Source organism: Terrapene carolina, unplaced genomic scaffold (genome assembly GCF_002925995.2).
Source record: "Terrapene carolina triunguis isolate 2854851 unplaced genomic scaffold, T_m_triunguis-2.0 Scaffold647, whole genome shotgun sequence".
Taxonomy (NCBI): Eukaryota; Metazoa; Chordata; order Testudines; family Emydidae; genus Terrapene; species Terrapene triunguis.
In genome coordinates, this window is record NW_020664998.1 from 520,724 (window position 1) to 540,730 (window position 20,007).

The window sequence follows — 20,007 nt, forward strand, 5'->3', positions numbered from 1 at the left end:
CCCCCCCCTCAAAAAAACCTGTTCCACACTTCTCCCACCCGCACTCAACAACCCTCCAGGTTTACTCCCAGGCTCCTTCCCAGCAATTACTTCCCTCTCCCTCAGCTCCTCCATTACCCCGACTCCCCCCAGCCTTTGCACTGCTTCTGAGGAGTGCAGGAAATATGATTCTGTAGTGTAGTTTAAATGAATGATCACTCAGAGTGCTGTATTAATGTGCCTAGTAAGGAATCTATTTGTCAAAAAACATTTCCTGATTCTTTTTCCTTGTCTGTACTGTTACAGACATACTTGCTGACAGGTATTTTGAAATAAATTACCAAAATCATTGAAAGTGGTGGGATTATACTGTGTTCTTTTGACAGATAACATATGCCGAATTTTGAAGAATTTTACAATATTGTGCGCAGAACTTATGATTTTCAGATTGTTGAGGATTTCAGGGGTCTTTTTGCTGACGAAATCTGACGTTTCCTCTGGGTTGGAATCCAGCTCTGCTCTTTCATAACATTTATGACAGTGTGAGGGAGCTGAGGCTGACGGACAGGAGGAAGAGACACAGAGGCTACGCTCAAATTACAACCAGCCTGAAACCAGCCTGTTCTCAAGGTCATTAGGAAGGTGATGGAAACCCCTGGAATGATTTTGCCAGGTGCCAGCATGGTAGAATCTCGACTGCTTTGCAGAGCCCTGGTTCTTCTTCATGCCCAGGTTGCTCTGTTCCGCTCTGTGTTTCAACGGGGCTTAACGTGCGTGTCAATGGAACGAAGGTTGGAAAGGACCTAAACCATCTTCAGAGCTTTAGCCCTCCGGCCGAAATGTACCAAGAATGCTGCAAAGGTTATTACGAGATCTGCTGGAGGTGGGTAATATTGTTATAATGCATACAGTGAAAAAGGAGAGACAGGTCCTGTGACTTTCCCAAGGTGGAGCGGAGGATAGAGCCCAAGTGTCTTGGTTCCCCAACTGCTGCTCTAACCCACTCCCTTCCTCTCCCCAAGCTGGGAGAGAACCCAGGAGTCCTGACCGACAGACACCATTCCTCCTGCATCAACCCACCCCACATCCTAATGGAACCCAGATTTCCAAACCCCACCCAACCCTACTCTGCTGTGCCCCACTATCCACTCTATAGAACTCAGGTGTCCTGGTGCCCAGCCAGGGAATGGGGGGGCCAGAGGGCATGGCCCTCCCACTTTTTTAAAGTGGATGGGCCTGGCCAGGGAGCCTGGGAACCTGTGGAATGCTGCACCGTGGACCCTCCACCTGCCTGGGGCGTGGGGGCCAAGGGCAATCCCTGGCCCATATCCCTGCTCTGCTGCCCCCCCGCCCCGGGCTGGTGGAGGGTTTGCAGCTTTCTACAGCTGCCCGCACAACTCTTACCACGGCTGGGCTGCACCCACCCAGCCATACCTGGGTTAGGGTGGGAGCTGCGGGGAGTTGTGGACCCTCATGCCCTGGGCGGGGGCCTGTGTGGCAGGGACATGGGCCAGGGCCTGGTCTCACCCCCCCCCCCCCCCCCCCGGCCGGGGGGGGGGGGTCCCCCCCCGGCCTGCTCTGGCTTCTGGCTTGGCTGGGGACGGGGCCTCTTGTGGAGGGGACGGGGCCTCAGGCAGCAGTGGTGGGGTGGGACCTCAGCGGGCATGGCCCCCTGACCCCCCCCCATTTTGGGGAAGGCTCCACTGCTCCTGCTCCCACCATCACTTCTCTCACCACTGGATCCTGCTTCTCCCAAGGACAGGAGTAGGACCGAGGAGTCCTGCCGCCCTGTCCCTTGTTGTGACCCGCTACCCCTTGCCACCCCAAGTCTTCCCAGGGGAGTTGGTGTCGCTCATTCCTCTAATTCGACATCCCAGCAGGAAGGGAGAAGGATCTGTCAGTGTGCACAGACGTCCAAAGGGTGGGGAGGGCCGGCGAGAGGAAGAGAAATGTACAGACTCTCCCCGATGACGCGTGCAGATCCATTTAAATTCCTGTATTGCATCACAGCAGGTACCTGAGCCTTTCTATGAAAAGTGAAAGAGACACAGCCCCAGTTTGGCAGGGCAGAGCGAGAGACGGGCACAGCTTTTCCACTCTGCAGAATTAGCCACCGACTTCACCCCAGGCAAACTTTACTCTCAGGAGCATTTGGTAAGTGATCCCCCTCTGGTCTGTTGGTGCTATAACCACTAGCCCCCACTCTCCTTCTGGAACCAGGGACACACCAGAGTGCCAGCCCTTTCCTTCTCTAATCACTAGACCCCACTCTCCTTCTGACACCTGGGCTAGAACCTGGGTGTCCTGGCTCCTAACCATCTTTCTTTAACCCACTAGACCCTACTCCCTCCTGAGCTGGCAACAGAACCCAGTAGTCCTGGCTCCCAACTCCACCTCCCCCGCTCTAATCACTAGTCCCTACTCCACTCCTCCACCATATGAATGTTAATGGATGTTTTGTACTGAGGACTGTTTGCAATGGCAAGATATCGTTTTAAGAGTGTGTGGATCGGGGGAGTGGGGTTTCCTGGTCCTGCTGGCTGTCTTGAGGGCTCTTCAAGGAATCGTGGGGCCGGAGGCAGTCTGCAAAGAACCAGCCTAGTACCAGGTGGGCTGAGTCGTCCCTCGCTGCTGTAGGGAACAGCTGCTTTGTCTCCCTCTTGTTAGTGGCTCTTGGGGGTGATCATTCTGGAGTCCCAGAAAAAAGTCCTCTTATGCTGCAACCTTCCCGCAGGAGAATTTCAGGTTTGTCTCTGACGTCTCTGGGTGGGTGTCATGAACATTCCAGCCCCGAAGGGGTCGGAGGTGCAGCTATCCCAGAACTATGGCAAACGGCTCTGTGGTTCCACCACCCTGTCGATTGGATCATGCATGTGAAAGCCCTCTTCTGATCTCATTTCAGCCCATCTGTGATCAATCCCCTGGCCAGAGATTTGGCTGTATCACAGACCCCAGCACCGATCCACTGCTTCCCCATCACCATGGAGGTTTCTCTTGCCATCTGCATCCTCGCTGCTCTCCTGGCTACGGGTGAGTGGGGTCTGTTCCTACAGGGGCTGATTTCTTAACTTCTCCAACGGTCCAATGGCCCAGAGCCGCCTGCTGTGTAAAGCTATTAATTAACATAACTGGATCATCAGCAACAGAATAACGGGGGCTTAGCTGGGAGCATCTGAGTGACAATGACAGAGGAGGAGAGGGCTGGAAGTCCCAAAGTCCCCGTGACAAGGAGTGAAAGAATTCTGGAAATGGGAGGTGATGGGTTGGACCACCTGGGGTGCTGGGACACCACTGAGTCACTCTTCTGCCAGCCTGAGCCCCCTTTTACCTGGATTTGCTGGGCTAAGCTCCCCAGCCTTTTCCAGCCAAGCACACTCCACACCCAGCTGCACAGAGAGACAGAGACCCGCTCTGAGAAGGCTCAGCTTAAGGGATTTGCCACAGCACCCACATGTCCACCCTCCTTTGGAGTTCAAACCCAAAATTATATGAAATTCGCCTCTTCCCTCAATGTGAAAGAGAGTATATACAGTTTCTCAATCCCCCCCCCCAGTTAGAAATCACATAAACTGGGTTATATTATAATCCAGAAATAAATTTATTAACTATAACGGTGTATTTTAAGTAGTTAAGGAGGTAGCAGACAGAACAAAGCAAATTGCAAAGAAAAGAAAACAGAACGCGCAAACTAAGCTTAATACACTAAGGAAACTGGTTACATGAGAGTTCTCACCCTAAATGTGGTCCTAATAATCTTCCTCACAGTCCAGACTCCCTGCTAGTCAATTTTGCAGCCAAAGTAGTCATCTTTTGATCTTCAGGAATTGCATGGAGCGTGCACAGTCTGTCAAAGGTGATGAAATATTCAGCAACGTCCCCCGATTCACTATATGGAGGGCACCATCGCTCTCACCTGTGGATCTTTGGAGAGATGGGGCCCCTGGTGGGGGGGTTCTGTCTCCTCCACTCCATTACAGCTAGTATCAGAGGGGTAGCTGTTAGTCTGAATCTGTAAAAAGCAACAGAGGGTCCTGTGGCACCTTTAAGACTAACAGAAGTATTGGGAGCATAAGCTTTCATGGGTAAGAACCTCACTTCTTGCATCTGAATGATTAGGGGTCTGGAGCACATGACTTATGAGGAGAGGCTGAGGGAACTGGGATTGTTTAGTCTCCAGAAGAGAAGAGTGAGGGGGGATTTGATAGCAGCCTACAACTACCTGAAGGGGGGTTCCAAAGAGGATGGAGCTAGACTGTTCTCAGTGGTGGCAGATGACAGAACAAGGAGCAATGGTCTCAAGTTGCAGTGGGGGAGGTCTAGGTTGGATATTAGGAAACACTATTTCACTAGGAGGGTGGTGAAGCACTGGAATGCGTTACCTAGGGAGGAGGTGGAATCTCCTTCGTTAGACGTTTTTAAGGTCAGGCTTGACAAAGCCCTGGCTGGGATGATTTAGTTGGGGACTGGTCCTGCTTTGAGCAGGGGGTGGGACTAGATACCTCCTGAGGTCCCTTTCAACCCTGATCGTCTATGATTCTACACCACTCTGACAGAGTGTCTTAGTGGGACACAACCGAGGATGCCAAATTCAGGACGAAGTGCTGAGAAATAGGGCAGACACCCCAAGACTGGTGACTAATCCTTCATAGGAGATACCAAACCAGCAACAAAAGTAAACTGCTTCACCCCACTGGCTAACAAGAAGTCATAAAAGCAGTTTCCTTAAGACATTCCAGTTGCTATATCACCACCAAAACCACTGGGTTCAGAGATGAATGCTTCTCGACAACCAGTCTCGTCCAATAAAAGGTTCTTCTGATCCCAAAGGACCAGCCACACACCCAGGTCAATATAACTTAGATCTTACCCCAAAATCACGCTGATGCCAATCCTTTAGTATCAAGAAAAAAAGAAAGTTAAAACTGGTTAAAGGAATCAAATACATACAACAGTTGCAAAGTTCTTGGTTCAGGCTTGTAGCAGAGATGGAATAAACTGAAGGCTTAAGTCCAGTCTCTGGAGTACTTTTACAGATGGGATGGGTCATTCAGTCCTTTGTTCAGAGCTTCACTTTGAAAACACGTTCCTTCAGAGGTCAGAAGCAGGATTGAAAACAAAATGGAGGGGTTTCCAGGGCCTTTTATATCCTTTGCGATGTGGAAGAGGAAACCCATTGTTCTTACTGTGGAAAATCACAGCCAGAAGATGGAGTTTGGAGTCACACGGGCAAGTCACAAGTCCATGCATTTCGCCTAGTCATTGCAGAAAGCCATTACCTATACTCCAGACATCACATTTACATTACTTATACTCCGGTTGGCGGAGAGGACTGGAGCAGAACCCCACAGAGAGGTGTGGCAACCGGCCGTGGAGGTCTCAAGTAGTGGAGAGTGTAAGGTGCCCCCATACCTCCCCTCCCCTTCCACCCAGGCTGGGAGGTGAACTCTGCAGATGAACTTCTGAACTCTGGCCAAGGACAGAAGCTGTGGGTGGCGTGACGGTTGGGTTGCTGGACATAAGACCCTGAGGGGAAAAGGACACTGCCAAACTCACTGTTTGGTCTGTTGCTCATGGTTTGTGTTATGAATCCTGTTTGTGGTGTTTCCCCAACACAATGCCGCACTGTTTCCCTCCTTTATGAAAAGGCTTTTGCTACACTCAGACTGTGCTTGCCAGAGGGGAAGTATTGCCTCTTAGAGGTGCCGGGGTGTGTGTGTGTAATTGTCCCAAGTCTCTGGGTGGGGGCTTGAGCCGGTTTTGCGTTGTGTTACTGAAAAGGCACCCCTAGATACTGCACCTGGCCCTTGTTGCTGCCAACTCTGACGGGCAGAAGGGTTACATTCAGATAACGTCACAGGAGGAAATATTTATTCTTTAAATCACTAGAAATGTGAACTGACTGGGCATGTTTCAGAGCTGGCCAGGGGCCAAAGGGCTTTCCCGACAGGGGTTTTTCTCACGAGTTTGTCGGAAAGGAAACAGATCTGAATTTCACTCACATGAGCTCAAGGCAATATAAAAGGCATTTCTACATGATCCCCAGTTAGGGTCAGTGGACCGTAGCCCCACGGGTGTTAATGGGGTCTGATCCACAGCTGGGGTCAGTTAAATTCAAGGGAAGGTGAGGGGGCAAGGGAGGGACAAATCTAGACCATCATGTTCTCTCTCCTTCTCCAGGGACCTGTCTGCAGTGTGAGGTTTGCAATGGACCAGGAAACAACTGCACGGGCAGCATGCAGACCTGCGCCGCTGGGGAAGACTCTTGTGGCATCTTCCTTATCGAAATCATACAGGGTAGGTGAGATGGACCCTAATCAACCTGGGTCAGGAAACAGGCTGGGGAGCCAGGACTCCTGGGTTCTGTTCTACACCTTCCTCTGGGACGGGAGTGGGGTGGATGGGTTTGCACAGGAAATGAGTGGGAGCCAGGACTCCTGGGTTCTATGCCAGAGCCAATGGGCTAGCTCCCCAAAGGGGCTTTAGATTCAGCGTTGCCAGCAGTGGTTCTCAGAGGAAAGGCCCAGGCAGCCACTGCTAATTCACAGTGGTTGCAGTTTGGACAGTTCAGATACCATCCTGGAGACTGTGTGACCTGCCACGTCAGTAAAGGAAGACGCCCTTACTGTGTAAAGAAGAAGACGTGCTAGGAAGAATACCACCAACGTGACACAGTCTGGTTGTGAACTAACCGTTTGAACTGAACAGAACAAGTTTGCTGTAGGAAAGCGTCTCAGACTTTTTTCGGCGCAAAGCTGTTGTAAATAACAGGGAACGATTTTCAATTTCAGTCACGGCAAAGGGGGAGAGGAGACAAAGCTGGATCCTCCCTCCCACAGACAGGGCCAGCCGCCCTACGGCACTCTAAGGAAACACCACCGGGCCCACAGTGCTGCTCCAGGGGGCAGAGCCGGTGCCGGTGTAACCCACACCCCTCCTGGGTGTGGTGCTCTGTCCCATCTAGTGGCACCGAGACCACTTAGAAAGCAATTAATGAGTCTGCTGTACAGCCTTAGCTAAGGGCCATGCGGCTTTTAGCTCATGTGGTAGAGGCTCGTGCACTACGCTCCCGAAGTCCCAGGTTCGATCCCGCCCGCTGCCGACCGGGGTCTGTCAGTGTTACAACAGGGAAGGGGCTCGGGGCCCCCAAAAGTCACAGCGGCTGCAATTGAAGCCTCTGGTGGCCACATGCGTCCCCCTTAGCTGCGCTTGAGAATCAATCCAGGCGACTAGCCAGCCACGGTGTCAGGGGCCCACTGAAGATGGGAGGCGCAAAAGCCAGCACGGCGAGCAGGAGCCGCCTAAGCCAGCCAATAGGAAATACCGAGGAAAGGGGTGTGGCATAAGCCCCGCCCCTCACCCAGAGTTCAGCCCCAAATCCGCGCCCAGCTCTGGTTGGGCTCCACGGCCGGGAACCCCTCGCCGGGCGTCTGGGCTCCGAACCAGGTCAGCCCTTCCTTGCAAAAGATGGTGGTGCAGGAGACCCCCGTGGCTGGGTTCACTCATCCTAAATGAGGCCAGGACTTCAGCCCAGATCTCTCCTCACCCACGGTCCTGCCTGGTTGCCTGGCCTCAGGGTAGGTCTCTCAGTCTCCCCTGTGGAAGCCACCCCGTGTTGTATGAAATAGTTAAACATTTCCTGGAACCTGAGCCTCCCACGTCCACGGGGAGCGTCTGACCCACTGGGCTCCTGGATATACGGGGGCCACCCCGCCCCCATCTCCTGCTCGGCTTGGCTTTGTGCAGGGCTGGATCTGGCGGGCATCCTCCGAGGGCGTCCCCTGGCTCCGGCCCTGCAGGTGAGATCGTCAGGGGAACATCAGGTCTGTGAATCCCGCTGCGGCGAAGGGGTGGCTGGACGCTGGGCATCAAGATTTCAGCAGCCCCGCACGTACCCAGTGGTGGGAACTTTGGCGGCGAAAGGACTTTATGAGCAGAAGATTCGGGGCCCCCAGGGTTAGGTGGCAGCTGAGTGAGGAGCAGGAGGAGCTAAGTGCTGGGTTTAGGTGAGGAAAGGGCTTTCTCTAGACCTGCGGGACCTCAGGTGAGTCACTTCCCCGATCTGTGCCTCAGTTTCCCCCTGGGTAGAGGGAAGATAATGGCACCGGGTGTCATTGTGCAGAGGGTGTTGATGGGGTGGGAGTGGAAGGGGAACAAATCTCATTTGTCTCGTCTTGTGCAGTGGGAATGAAGATCCAGAACATTCTCCAGGGCTGTGCGGCATCCACCCAATGTAAAGCCGGCCCCGTCTCGATGAATTTTGGGAACGGAATGACAACAAGGACGAGCGTCGCCTGCTGCGTGGGAGACACCTGCAGGCCAGCCCCGATTACAGGTACCTCTCCGCAACTCCGCCTCTCCTCCCCCCTCTCCTCCATCTCCTGTTCCCCTGAACCTACCCCACATTAACTTCTTGAGCCTGGTCCTCCCGCACTGCAGGGGGCACCCCATTGAATAACACTGAGCCCCTGGCTGGGTGGAGTTTAGTGGGCGGGGCTCTAGGCTCCCACCAGTGTGAACCCAGCTGACCCCACCCAGGGCGGGATCCAGGGGTCCCTGCTGCAAACCTCTCCCCTGCCCCTGCTGCCCCCGGCGTCCCCAGAGCTACAGCTCCCCCTGCAGGGGGCACCCAGGGCTGAGCTGTTCAGCCCCCAGCTGCTCTCCCTGCCCCGACGCCTCCTGGGGCTCGTCCCCCGAGCTGACTGCGTTTGCTCCGCTTCTTCCCAGTGCCCCCGGCTGACACCAAACCCAACGGCCGGCGCTGCCCAGCCTGCTACGCTCTGTCCTCTGAGCAATGCCGTGAAGAGACCATAAATTGTACTGGATCCGAGACTCACTGTATTGATACCGCAGGGTTCATAACTATTGGTAACCTCAGTTCATTTCTTCGGGGGTTATTTATCCTTCATTGTTTTATCCCCCGTCGGGCAGAAGCGAGACACTGGGTGGGGGCCGCTAGGGAAAGGTTTCGGCAGCAGATCAGGACTCCTGGGTTCTGTTCCCAGCGCTGGCGCCCAGTGTGACCTTGGGCCAGTGTCTTTACTTCCCTGTGTGTCTGGTTCTCCTCCATTTATTGCCTGTCTATAGTTTTATTTGTAAACTCTTCATGGTAAGGGCAGGCCTCGTCCTGAGACCCCCTGTTGTGCCATGCACTGGACAGACCCCCTGACCCAGATCCGGGTCCCTCTTGTGCCGGGTGCTGAAGGACTCCTAGTGAGATACAGTCCTTGCCCCCAAAGAGGCTGCAATCTAAAGAGGCAAAACAAGGAGCATTCTCCCCATTTTAAAGATGGGGAAACTGACACAGAGCAGTGAACTGAACCTTGTTTTGTAGAGTGCCCTAATTCACTGCAAAGCCACCCTTCTTAGAGATCCCAGTGCTGCCACCAGCACTGAGCTGCCACTTTGTAGATGAGTGTTGGGGCTAATAGAGGCCTGATCCAATCCAGGTGTCATTGGTGGGCTCTGGGTCGGGGCTGCAAGTGACTTGTTTACAGACACACAGCGAGTCTGCATCAGAGGAGAAAGGGGAGACCATCCAGGGCCAGACAGGCTGGGGGGAGCAGATGGGGAGATGGAGGCTGTGGGGCACCTTCGTGGGGCCCTGAAGATGGCGGGGGGCTGTTGTGTCCTAATTCAGCTTGGGAGCTGCTCCCCTGACAATCGCCTGCTTTCCCCCCAAAACACACAGGTGCAATCCCAATGCAGACCGTCATAAAGGGCTGTGCTTCTGAGTCCATCTGCGCTCAGATAAAAGTGGGTTCGGGAACCTTTGCAGGGATCAGTGCAGATCTAACCACGGCCAAATGCACAGCGGCCTCCGGCGAAATGGGTGTGCCTCCAGCAACCACAACCTCCCATGCAACAGGCGCAGCTCCGGCAACCACAACCTCCCGCGCTGCGGGTGTGGCTCCGGGACCAGCCAGGCTCCTCCTCCCAGCCCTCGCTGGGCTCCTCCTGCTGAAGCTTCTCTCCTGATTCCCCACCTGGGGCAACGGCGACTCCACACTGAAATCCACCCAGCACCCTGCGTTAGCCCCTCTCCCCCACGCGGACGTTCTCGGCTCCTGGTTCGAGTCACACCCCCTTGATAGTGAATCGCCTCAACCCACGGGTATACCGCATTGAGACGGACGGAAAACTAAAACGGGTTCATGTTTCACTAATTAAGCTGTTTGCATAAATAATGGTGTTTGATTTCTTTACAAAAAAAGGGGCTTCCTGGAACCTGAACACGAGGTGCTGTCCAACCCCCACAATTTTAATTCACAGAAAATAAAACCACAGTATACGGTTTGGCTTTATCTGCTTCTGGGAGCCTTCAGCACCAGGATAATTAAAGTGTTTTTGAAAAAAACCCACAGCTCTCCTTATAGGCCGGTATTTAAGGAATGATTCACTCCCTACTTGTGACCCGGTGAGCCTCGTGGAATGGTACAATAAAACCACCAGCCAAATTTTAAGACCACTAGGAAGTACCAGTGTCTCCGCCTGGAAAGGTGAGGTGGGACTTAAGGTCCACCTTCTAAATATTACAGGAATACAAAATCCCTGGAAAATAGGGGTTGAGATAAAAGGATTTTTTGGGGGGGATACTAGGTGGATCGCCAGCTACCCACTATTACCATATGAGTGGGATGGGCTCATTAAATCAGGAACAAGGTTAACGGCAATTGTGGGCTACTGTCCAATACCCGATGGTAATTTGAATTTATGGTTCCTGGACACGTACTAAAACCTGGACCAGGGACTACACATTTTAAAAGGGCACCCCATTACAATAAAGAAGCCTAAACTGTTTATCACCCAGATTAATCCAGTAAAGGTACTGTTAGACCCCCTATTGGTAGAAATAAAAATTGGTATGGATTGGACCTGGCTAAATGTGTCAAAACTAGAAGTTGAATGTATACCCTACTCCCTTCCTATTTTGAACGCTTGGATAAAAAACACATCAGCCCTCTGGTGGCCGAGCAAAGCGAGATATAGTAGGCGAAATATTAGGAGGAATTGGTTTTGGAACAGGAATTATGAATACCGTGGATTTGGAAGTAATTCTGTCATAAACAGATAGTTAAGGGTTAATGCCTCTTTTACCTGTAAAGGGTTAAGAAGTTCACCTAGGCTAGCTGACACCTGACCAGAGGAACCAATGGGAGGACAAGATGGTTCAAAAGGAAGGAGGGAAATTCCCTTTGTCTGGGTCAGTTTCAGTTTGGATCGGAGTGGGAAAGCTCCAAAATTCAGCCTCTTATCAAGTAGTGAGTATTAGTGAAGGGAATCAATAGGTTTATGTTTATTTTCTTTTGTATGTTGTCTTGTGCAATTAGAGGAATAATCAAATTGGGTATTCATTTGTGTACTAAGTTTTTGCCCAGGGGAACATCCTCTGTGTTTTGAATCTGTTGTCTGTGAGAGTAGCTGGTATGCTAATCTCTCCTAGAGGGTTTTCTTTTACCTTTCTTTTCTTTAATTAAAAGTCTTATTTTTAAGAACCTGATTGATTGATTTTTTTCCTTGTTTTTAGATCCAAGGGGGTTGGATCTGGATCCACCAGGAGTTGGTGGGAGAAAGTAGGGGACATGGTTAATTTCTCCTTGTTTTAAGATCCAAGGGGTTTGGATCTGTATTCACCAGGGAATTGGTGAAGAAGTCTCTCAAGGCTACCCAGGGAAGGGAATTAGTACTTGGGAGTGGTGGCAGCCAGACCAGATCTAAGCTATTAATTGAGCTTAGGGGTTCACATGCAGAGCTTTTGCGAACAGGGGCTGCTAACAGGGAGTTTCGCAAGGGAGTTTGGAAGGGGAGTGGGAAGGGGCGAGGGTCCCTTGCCAGTTCTATCTGTTTTCCCTTTATTCCCCTTAAAACCTATAAACCAACTACATTCAAAACTTCTTGCTTAAACAACCCTTTCAGCGGACAGGGGGCTGCAGACGGGAGTTTGATAGAGGGAGGCTTACGATGGTTAGGAAGACCCGCAACACCTGTGCCAGCACTGCTTCTGTCTCCTCCACCTGCGCCTGTAGCCAGACAGAGCGCCTGAGCATGGATGCTTCTACCCAGATCCTGGGGTGGTTTTGCAGAGACTGTAACTTGCAATTTCCACTTACTGATATCCAGGCTGGGGGGACCATCCAATGTGAAAGGTGCCTGCTGGTGGAATCTCTCAGGCAGCAGGTGGGAGAGCTACAGGAGGAGGTGGCTAGGTTGAGAAGCATCCGGATCCACGAGCAATTCCTGGACAGCGTCCATGTGGAGACAGCTGAGGTAGCTGTCCCAGTACACAGGACTGCTGACACACCACTGGTGGAGGAGGAGATGGCTCAGGGTGGACACTGGCAGCCGGTTACTTCTGGCAGCAGGCAGAGCACCACCCCTGCCCTGAACGCTCCCGCTGTGGTAATAGGTAACCGTTATGCTCTTCTTGATACAGGAAAGAAGGCATCACCCCCTACAGTAAAGGAGGAGAAGCCTCGTACCCCTAAGGCTGGGAGGTCTGCTGCCACCACTGCGAATAGGAAACGTAGGGTAGTGGTGGTCGGAGACTCTCTGCTGAGGGGGACGGAGGCGCCCATCTGTCGCCCTGACATTTCATCTCGGGAGGTATGCTGCCTGCCGGGAGCCCGTATCCGAGACGTTACGGAGGCATTGTCGAGGATTATCCAGCCCTCTGACTACTACCCCATGCTACTCATCCATGTGGGCACAAATGATACTGCGCGGTGTGACACTGAGCGGATCAAGAGTGACTACAGGGCTCTGGGAGTACGGGTGAAGGAGTTTGGAGCGCAGGTGGTATTCTCTTCAATTCTTCCTGTCAAAGGTAGGGGCCCAGGCAGAGACAGATGCATCCTGGAGGTGAATGCCTGGCTGCGAAGATGGTGTCGCCAGGAGGGCTTTGACTTCCTAGACCACAGGATGCTATTCAAGGAAGGACTGCTAGGCAGAGATGGCGTTCACCTTTCGAGGAGGGGAAAGACCCTATTTGGACACAGACTGGCTAACCTAGTGAGGAGGGCTTTAAACTAGGTTCGACGGGGACAGGTGAGCAAAGCCCGCAGGTAAGTGGGGAACATGGAGACCTGGGAGATGGGTCGGAAATGAGAGGGAGTGTGGGCTATATTGGCAGAGAGAAAGGAGGGTCAGGACAAAACTGGGAGGAAAGATCAAACCAGTATCTTAGATGCCTATATACAAATGCGAGAAGTATGGGTAATAAGCAGGAAGAACTGGAAGTGCTAATAAATAAATACAACTATGACATTGTTGGCATCACTGAAACTTGGTGGGATAATACACATGATTGGAATGTTGGTGTGGATGGATACAGCTTGCTCAGGAAGGATAGACAGGGGAAAAAGGGAGGAGGTGTTGCCTTATATATTAAAAATGTACACACTTGGACTGAGGTAGAGATGGACATAGGAGACGGAAGTGTTGAGAGTCTCTGGGTTAGGCTAAAAGGGGTAAAAAACAAGGGTGATGTCATGCTAGGAGTCTACTACAGGCCACCTAACCAGGTGGAACAGGTGGATGAGGCTTTTTTTAAACAACTAACAAAATCATCCAAAGCCCAAGATTTGGTGGTGATGGGGGACTTCAACTATCCGGATATATGTTGGGAAAATAACACAGCGGGGCACAGACTATCCAACAAATTCTTGGACTGCATTGCAGACAACTTTTTATTTCAGAAGGTTGAAAAAGCTACTTGAGGGAAGCTGTTCTAGACTTGATTTTAACAAATAGGGAGGAACTCGTTGAGAATTTGAAAGTAGAAGGCAGCTTGGGTGAAAGTGATCATGAAATCATAGAGTTTGCAATTCTAAGGAAGGGTAGAAGGGAGAACAGCAAAATAGAGACAATGGATTTCAGGAAGGCGGATTTTGGTAAGCTCAGAGAGCTGATAGGTAAGGTCCCATGGGAATCAAGACTGAGGGGAAAAACAACTGAGGAGAGTTGGCACTATTTTCAAAGGGACACTATTAAGGGCCCAAAAGCAAGCTATTCCGCTGGTTAGGAAAGATAGAAAATGTGGCAAAAGACCTCCTTGGCTTAACCACGAGATCTTGCATGATCTAAAAAATAAAAAGGAGTCATATAAAAAATGGAAACTAAGGCCTGGTCTACACTAGGCGTTTATGTCGACTTTAGCGCCGTTACATCGACTTAACCCTGCACCCGTCCACACCACGAAGCTATTTAGTTCGACATAGAGCTCTCTTTAATTCGATTTCTGTACTCCTCCCTAACGAGGGGAGTAGCGCTAAATTCGACATGGCCATGTCGAATTAGGCTAGGTGTGGATGGAAATCGACGCTAATAGCTCCGGGAGCTATCCCACAGTGCACCACTCTGTTGACGCTCTGGACAGCAGTCCAAGCTCGGATGCTCTGACCAGCCACACAGGAAAAGCCCCGGGAAAATTTGAATTCCTTTTCCTGTCTGGGCAGTTTGAATCTCAGTTCCTGTTTGGACATCGTGGCGAGCTCAGCAGCAGTGGCAACGATGCAAAGCTCTCCAGCAGAGATGGCCGTGCAATCTAATAGAAAGAGGGCCCCAGCATGGACTGATCGGGAAGTCTTGGATCTCATCGCTGTGTGGGGAGATGAGTCCGTGCTTTCCGAGCTGCGCTCCAAAAGACGGAATGCAAAGATCTATGAGAAGATCTCTAAAGCCATGGCAGAGAGAGGATACAGCCGAGATGCAACGCAGTGCCGCGTGAAAATCAAGGAGCTGAGACAAGGCTACCAGAAGACCAAAGAGGCAAACGGACGCTCCGGATCCCAGCCCCACACATCCCGTTTCTACGAGGCACTGCATTGTATCCTAGGTGCGGCCGCCACCACTACCCCACCACTGACCGTGGACTCTGAGGATGGGATATTGTCCGCGGCCGGTTCCTCAGCGGACGGGGAAGAGGAGGAAGGAGATGAGGAGGACGAGGCAGTCGACAGCGCTTACAACGCTGATTTCCCCGACAGCCAGGATATCTTCATCACCCTCACAGAGATCCCCTACCAACCGTCCCCAGCCGTTATCCCAGACACAGATTCAGGGGAAGGATCAAGCAGTAAGTGCTTTAAATATCTAAACATTTATTTATAACATAACTGGCATATTTAAAATATTAACAATTTCTAAAGTGCTTTAAAACATGTAAACATTTATTTACAACATAACAGGAACATGTAAAATATTAACAATTGCTAAAGTGCTTTAAAAGTTGTAAACCTTAAAGTGCAACAAAACGGGAATATGTACAAAGGGTATCTCATGATTATTCTCTCTTTGGGCGCTTCAATATTTAGTCCGAACTATTTTAAAAAAATTTCACAATGTCCGCTTCTTCATGATTATGCTGCCCAAGACGCTCCACTCTTTAGTCCCTCCAAGGGCACCTAAGCCAAAAACTGGTCAATATATCCGGGGATAGAGGCGAGATCCTCTGGGGAGAACTCCTCATAGGCCTCCTGCAAGTACTTTTCCAGCCTCATGAGCAGGTTCCTGGGCAGGGAGAGCTTATTAGGCCCCCTGTGGTACGAGACGTTTCCCTGCCACAACGCAAGCAGGTACTCGGGGATCATGGCCTTGCACAGCATTGCAGCATATGGCCCCGGTTTCTGCAGGCTTTCCCGAAGCATCCTTTCCTTCTGGTTCTCCGAGACCCTCAGGAGGGTGATGTCGGCCATGGCGCCCTGCTTTGAATTAGGTAGGGGAAAGTTAGTATTGGGACTGCTTGCCCGTTCCTTTACAGAACGGTAACCGCCGGTTTACAGCCACGCGGTTTACAGCCGCGAGGGGCTGGGACAGGGGCAGAGTTCATGCTTGCAGGATTGCTGCCAGCAGAGACTCGCATTGCTTTCTATGTGAAAGGAGGCCAGTGCCACTCTTAAAGTTTTAAGCAGCCACAAGTCTAGGGCTTACCATGTTTGCCAGCTAGACAAAGTCCGGTGTCCTGCCCCGCTCCTCAGCTCGCCACAGCAAGACCGCAGGCACTGTAGGCAAGGGCCGAAAATTCGACCTTGTCCTCAGTGCGCGTGTGATAGGTGCTCTGCATGGTCTTGTTCACAGAGCAAGACTATGTTCTCTGTTCACAGATACATTGATCTGTCTCAGGAATTCACTCCCTTTTTCCAATTCCCACAGCCACATCTGCCCAGAGGCTAGCGCACATTAGGAGGAGGAAGAAGAGGACACGGGAAGACATGTTTGCTGAGCTAATGGGATGCTCCCGAGCACAGGCAGCCCAGCAGACACAGTGGAGGGAGAACTTGTCCCAAATGCACCGGGCAAACATGGAACGGGAGGAGAGGTGGCGACAGGAGGACTGGCAGGCTACTCAAACGCTGCTTGGACTAATGAGGGAGCAAACGGACACGCTCCGCCGCCTTGTGGATGTTCTGCAGGACCGGAGGCAGGAGGAGAGAGCCCCGCTGCAGTCTCTCTCTAACTGCCCTGCCCCGCCACCAAGTCCCATACCCCCCTCACCCAAAGTCCAAACACGGAGGGGCGGCAGGGGCCGTGAAAACTTTCACTCCACCCCTGCGGACTGCTCTAGCACTAGAAGGCTCTCATTCCCCAAAATCTGAAAAGTCCTTTCCTACCCGCCTCACACAAGACCCCGTCCAAGTTTCACCCCCCCGTTCCATGTGCGGTTGTTAATAAAAAATACGTTTCTGTTCATTTCTGTTTCCATCCTCTTCTTTTGGAGGAGAGTCTGTCTGAAGGGGGGGGAAGGGGCTTGGTAATTGGACAGGACAGTCACCTTTAGCAGGGGGCAGGTCCAGCAGCAGGGCACATACACAGTGCAGTGACTAGTTACCCTGGTCAGTCTGGGAGGTGGTTTTCATGTTCTGTGTGGTGGTGGTGGAGGGGGGGGGGTTGCTCTGTGACTTTGTGGCGGGGGAGGGCAGTTACAGATCTTATGCAGCGGTCCTTACCCTGGATCACAGAGCCGCGCAGCAGGGGATCTGTAACCCTCCTCCCCCTGCAAGACAGTCACATAGCCGACACATACACGCAGTCCCGGCCAGGAGGGCTGGCAGGCTCCATTGAAACAACCAGTCCACCACCGCGGAGCCTGTCATTCCTGGAGTTTAGAAGCATCATTTGCATCACAACAGTAAACCCGCCCCCCGCCACAGTCTGCGTCCCAGGTTCAAAACATTCCCGCGAAAACAGTAATAAAGACAACGGTGTTCATTAACAAAACAGAACAGATTTTATTTTTTGGGAAGGGGGTGAAGGGGGTATGTAACTAGAGAGGATAGTCGACGGCAACTGGGTAAAGAAACGGGGGCAAGTTCAGCTTCTGTGTCCACAAACTTAAAAGTCACTGGGTACCCTGCTCAGTCTTGAAACTGGCTTTCAAAGCCTCCCGGATGCACAGCGCGTCCCGCTGGGCTCTTCTAATCGCCCGGCTGTCTGGCTGGGCGTAATCAGCAGCCAGGCTATTTGCCTCAACCTCCCACCCCGCCATAAAGGTCTCCCCCTTGCTCTCACAGAGATTGTGGAGCACACAGCAAGCTGCAATAACGATGGGGATATTGGTTTCGCTGAGATCACAGCGAGTCAGTAAGCTTCTCCATCTCCCCTTGAGACGGCCAAAAGCACACTCCACCACCATTCTGCACTTGCTCAGCCGGTAGTTGAAGAGTTCTTTTTCACTGTCCAGGGCGCCAGTATAGGGCTTCATGAGCCAGGGCATTAGCGGGTAGGCTGGGTCCCCGAGGATCACTGTAGGCATCTCCACATCCCCAACAGTTATCTTGTGGTCCGGGAAGTAAATGCCTTCCTGCAGCCGTCTAAACAGACCAGAGTTCCTGAAAACACGAGCGTCATGAACCTTGCCCGGCCAACCGACGTTGATATTGGTAAAACGTCCCCTGTGGTCCACCAGTGCTTGCAGCACCATTGAAAAGTATCCCTTTCTGTTAATATACTGGCTGGCCTGGTGGCCCGGTCCCAGGATAGGGATGTGAGTCCCATCTATAGCCCCACCGCAGTTTGGGAATCCCATCGCGGCGAAGCCATCTATGATGACCTGCGCATTTCCCAGGGTCACTACCTTTGACAGCAGTACCTTGACGATTGCCTTGGCTACTTGCAGGACAATAACCCCCACGGTAGATTTGCCCACGCCAAAGTGGTTCGCGACTGACCGGTAGCTGTCCGGCGTTGCAAGCTTCCAGAGGGCTATGGCCACTCGCTTCTGGACACTCAGGGCTGCTCGCATGCGGGTGTCCTTGCGCTTCAGGGCAGGGGACAGCAACTCACAAAGTTCGAGGAAAGTCCCCTTCCGCATGCGAAAGTTTCGCAGCCACTGGGATTCATCCCAGACCTGAAGCACTATGCGGTCCCACCAGTCCGTGCTTGTTTCCCGGGCCCAGAATCGCCGTTCAACAACATCCACATGCCCCATTGCAACCGTGATGTCCTCGGCGCTGGGTGTCGTGGTTTCTGACAGGCGTGTGCTACTCTCGGAGTTCAGGTCCTCACTCCGCTGCCGTAGCCTCCTCGCCTGATTTCTCTCTATCTGCCTCTGGGAAAGGTGGATGATGAGCTGCGAGGCGTTGACAACGGCCACAACTGCAGCGATGGTCGCAGCGGGATCCATGCTCGCGGTGCTGTGGCGTCCGCGCTGTCACTGACCAGAAAAGTGCGCGAACTGATTTCCCGCCGGCGCTTTCAAGGAGGGAGGGAGGGCGGGAGTGACGATTGGATGATGACAGTTACCCAAAAGCACCCTTGAGACATTTTTTCACCCAGAAGGCATTGGGGGCTCGACCCAGAATTCCAATGGGCAGCGGGGACTGCGGGAACTGTGGGATAGCTGCCCACAGTGCACTGCTTCCAATGTCCACGCTTTCCCCGTTAGTGTGGACTCACAAAGTCGAATTACTGTCCTTAGTGTAGACACACACGTTCGACTTTCTAATATCGATTGCACATATTCGATTTAACTAAAATCGAACTACTCTTGTAGTGTAGACATACCCTAGGACAGATTACAAAGGATGAATATAGGCAAACAACACAGGAATGCAGGGGCAAGATTAGAAAGGCAAAGGCACAAAATGAGTTCAAATTAGCTACAGGAATAAAGGGAAACAAGAAGACTTTTTATCAATACATTAGAAGCAAGAGGAAGACCAAAGACATGGTAGGCCCACTGCTTAGTGAAGAGGGAGAAACAGTAACAGGAAACTTGGAAATGGCAGAAATGCTTAGGGTACATCTACACTACAGGGGGGAGTCGATTTAAGATACGCAAATTCAGCTACGTGAATAGCGTAGCTGAATTCGACGTATCACAGCCGACTTACCCCGTTGTGAGGACGGCGGCAAAATCGACTTCTGCGGCTTTTTGTCGGCGGCGCTTACTACCACCTCCCCTGGTGGAGTTAGAGCGCCGATTCGGGGATCGATTGTCGCGTCCCAACGGGACGCGATAAATCGATCCCCGAGAGGTCGATTTCTACCCGCCGATTCAGGCGGGTAGTATAGACCAGACCTCAATGACTTCTTTGTTTCGGTCTTCACCGAGAAGTCTGAAGGAATGCCTAACCTAGTGAATGCTAATGGGAAGGGGGTAGGTTTAGCAGATAAAATAAAAAAAGAACAAGTTAAAAATCACTTAGAAAAGTTAGATGCCTGCAAGTCACCAGGGCCTGATGAAATGCATCCTAGAATACTCAAGTAGCTAATAGAGGAGGTATCTGAGCCTCTAGCTATTATCTTTGGAAAATCATGGGAGACAGGAGAGATTCCAGAAGACTGGAAAAGGGCAAATATAGTGCCCATCTATAAAAAGGGAAATAAAAACAACCCAGGAAACTACAGACCTGTTAGTTTAACTTCTGTGCCAGGGAAGATAATGGAGCAGGTAATTAAGGAAATCATCTGCAAACACTTGGAAGGTGGTAAGGTGATAGGGAACAGCCAGCATGGATTTGTAAAGAACAAATCATGTCAAACCAATCTGATAGCTTTCTTCGATCGGATAACGAGTCTTGTGGATAAGGGAGA

At 51.7% G+C, this 20,007-nt stretch overlaps 1 protein-coding gene across 1 annotated transcript; it reads left to right on the forward strand.

Annotated features, from left to right (window-relative positions):
• The first annotated feature begins 2,858 nt into the window (after positions 1 to 2,858).
• Positions 2,859 to 9,954, forward strand: LOC112103304 (phospholipase A2 inhibitor subunit gamma B-like). Its single transcript, XM_026659663.1, has 5 exons — positions 2,859 to 3,009; positions 6,157 to 6,273; positions 8,159 to 8,311; positions 8,704 to 8,844; positions 9,668 to 9,954. The coding sequence occupies exons 1-5, from the start codon at positions 2,961 to 2,963 to the stop codon at positions 9,952 to 9,954; spliced, it is 747 nt and encodes a 248-aa protein (XP_026515448.1). The 5' UTR covers positions 2,859 to 2,960.
• Positions 9,955 to 20,007: the final 10,053 nt, after the last annotated feature.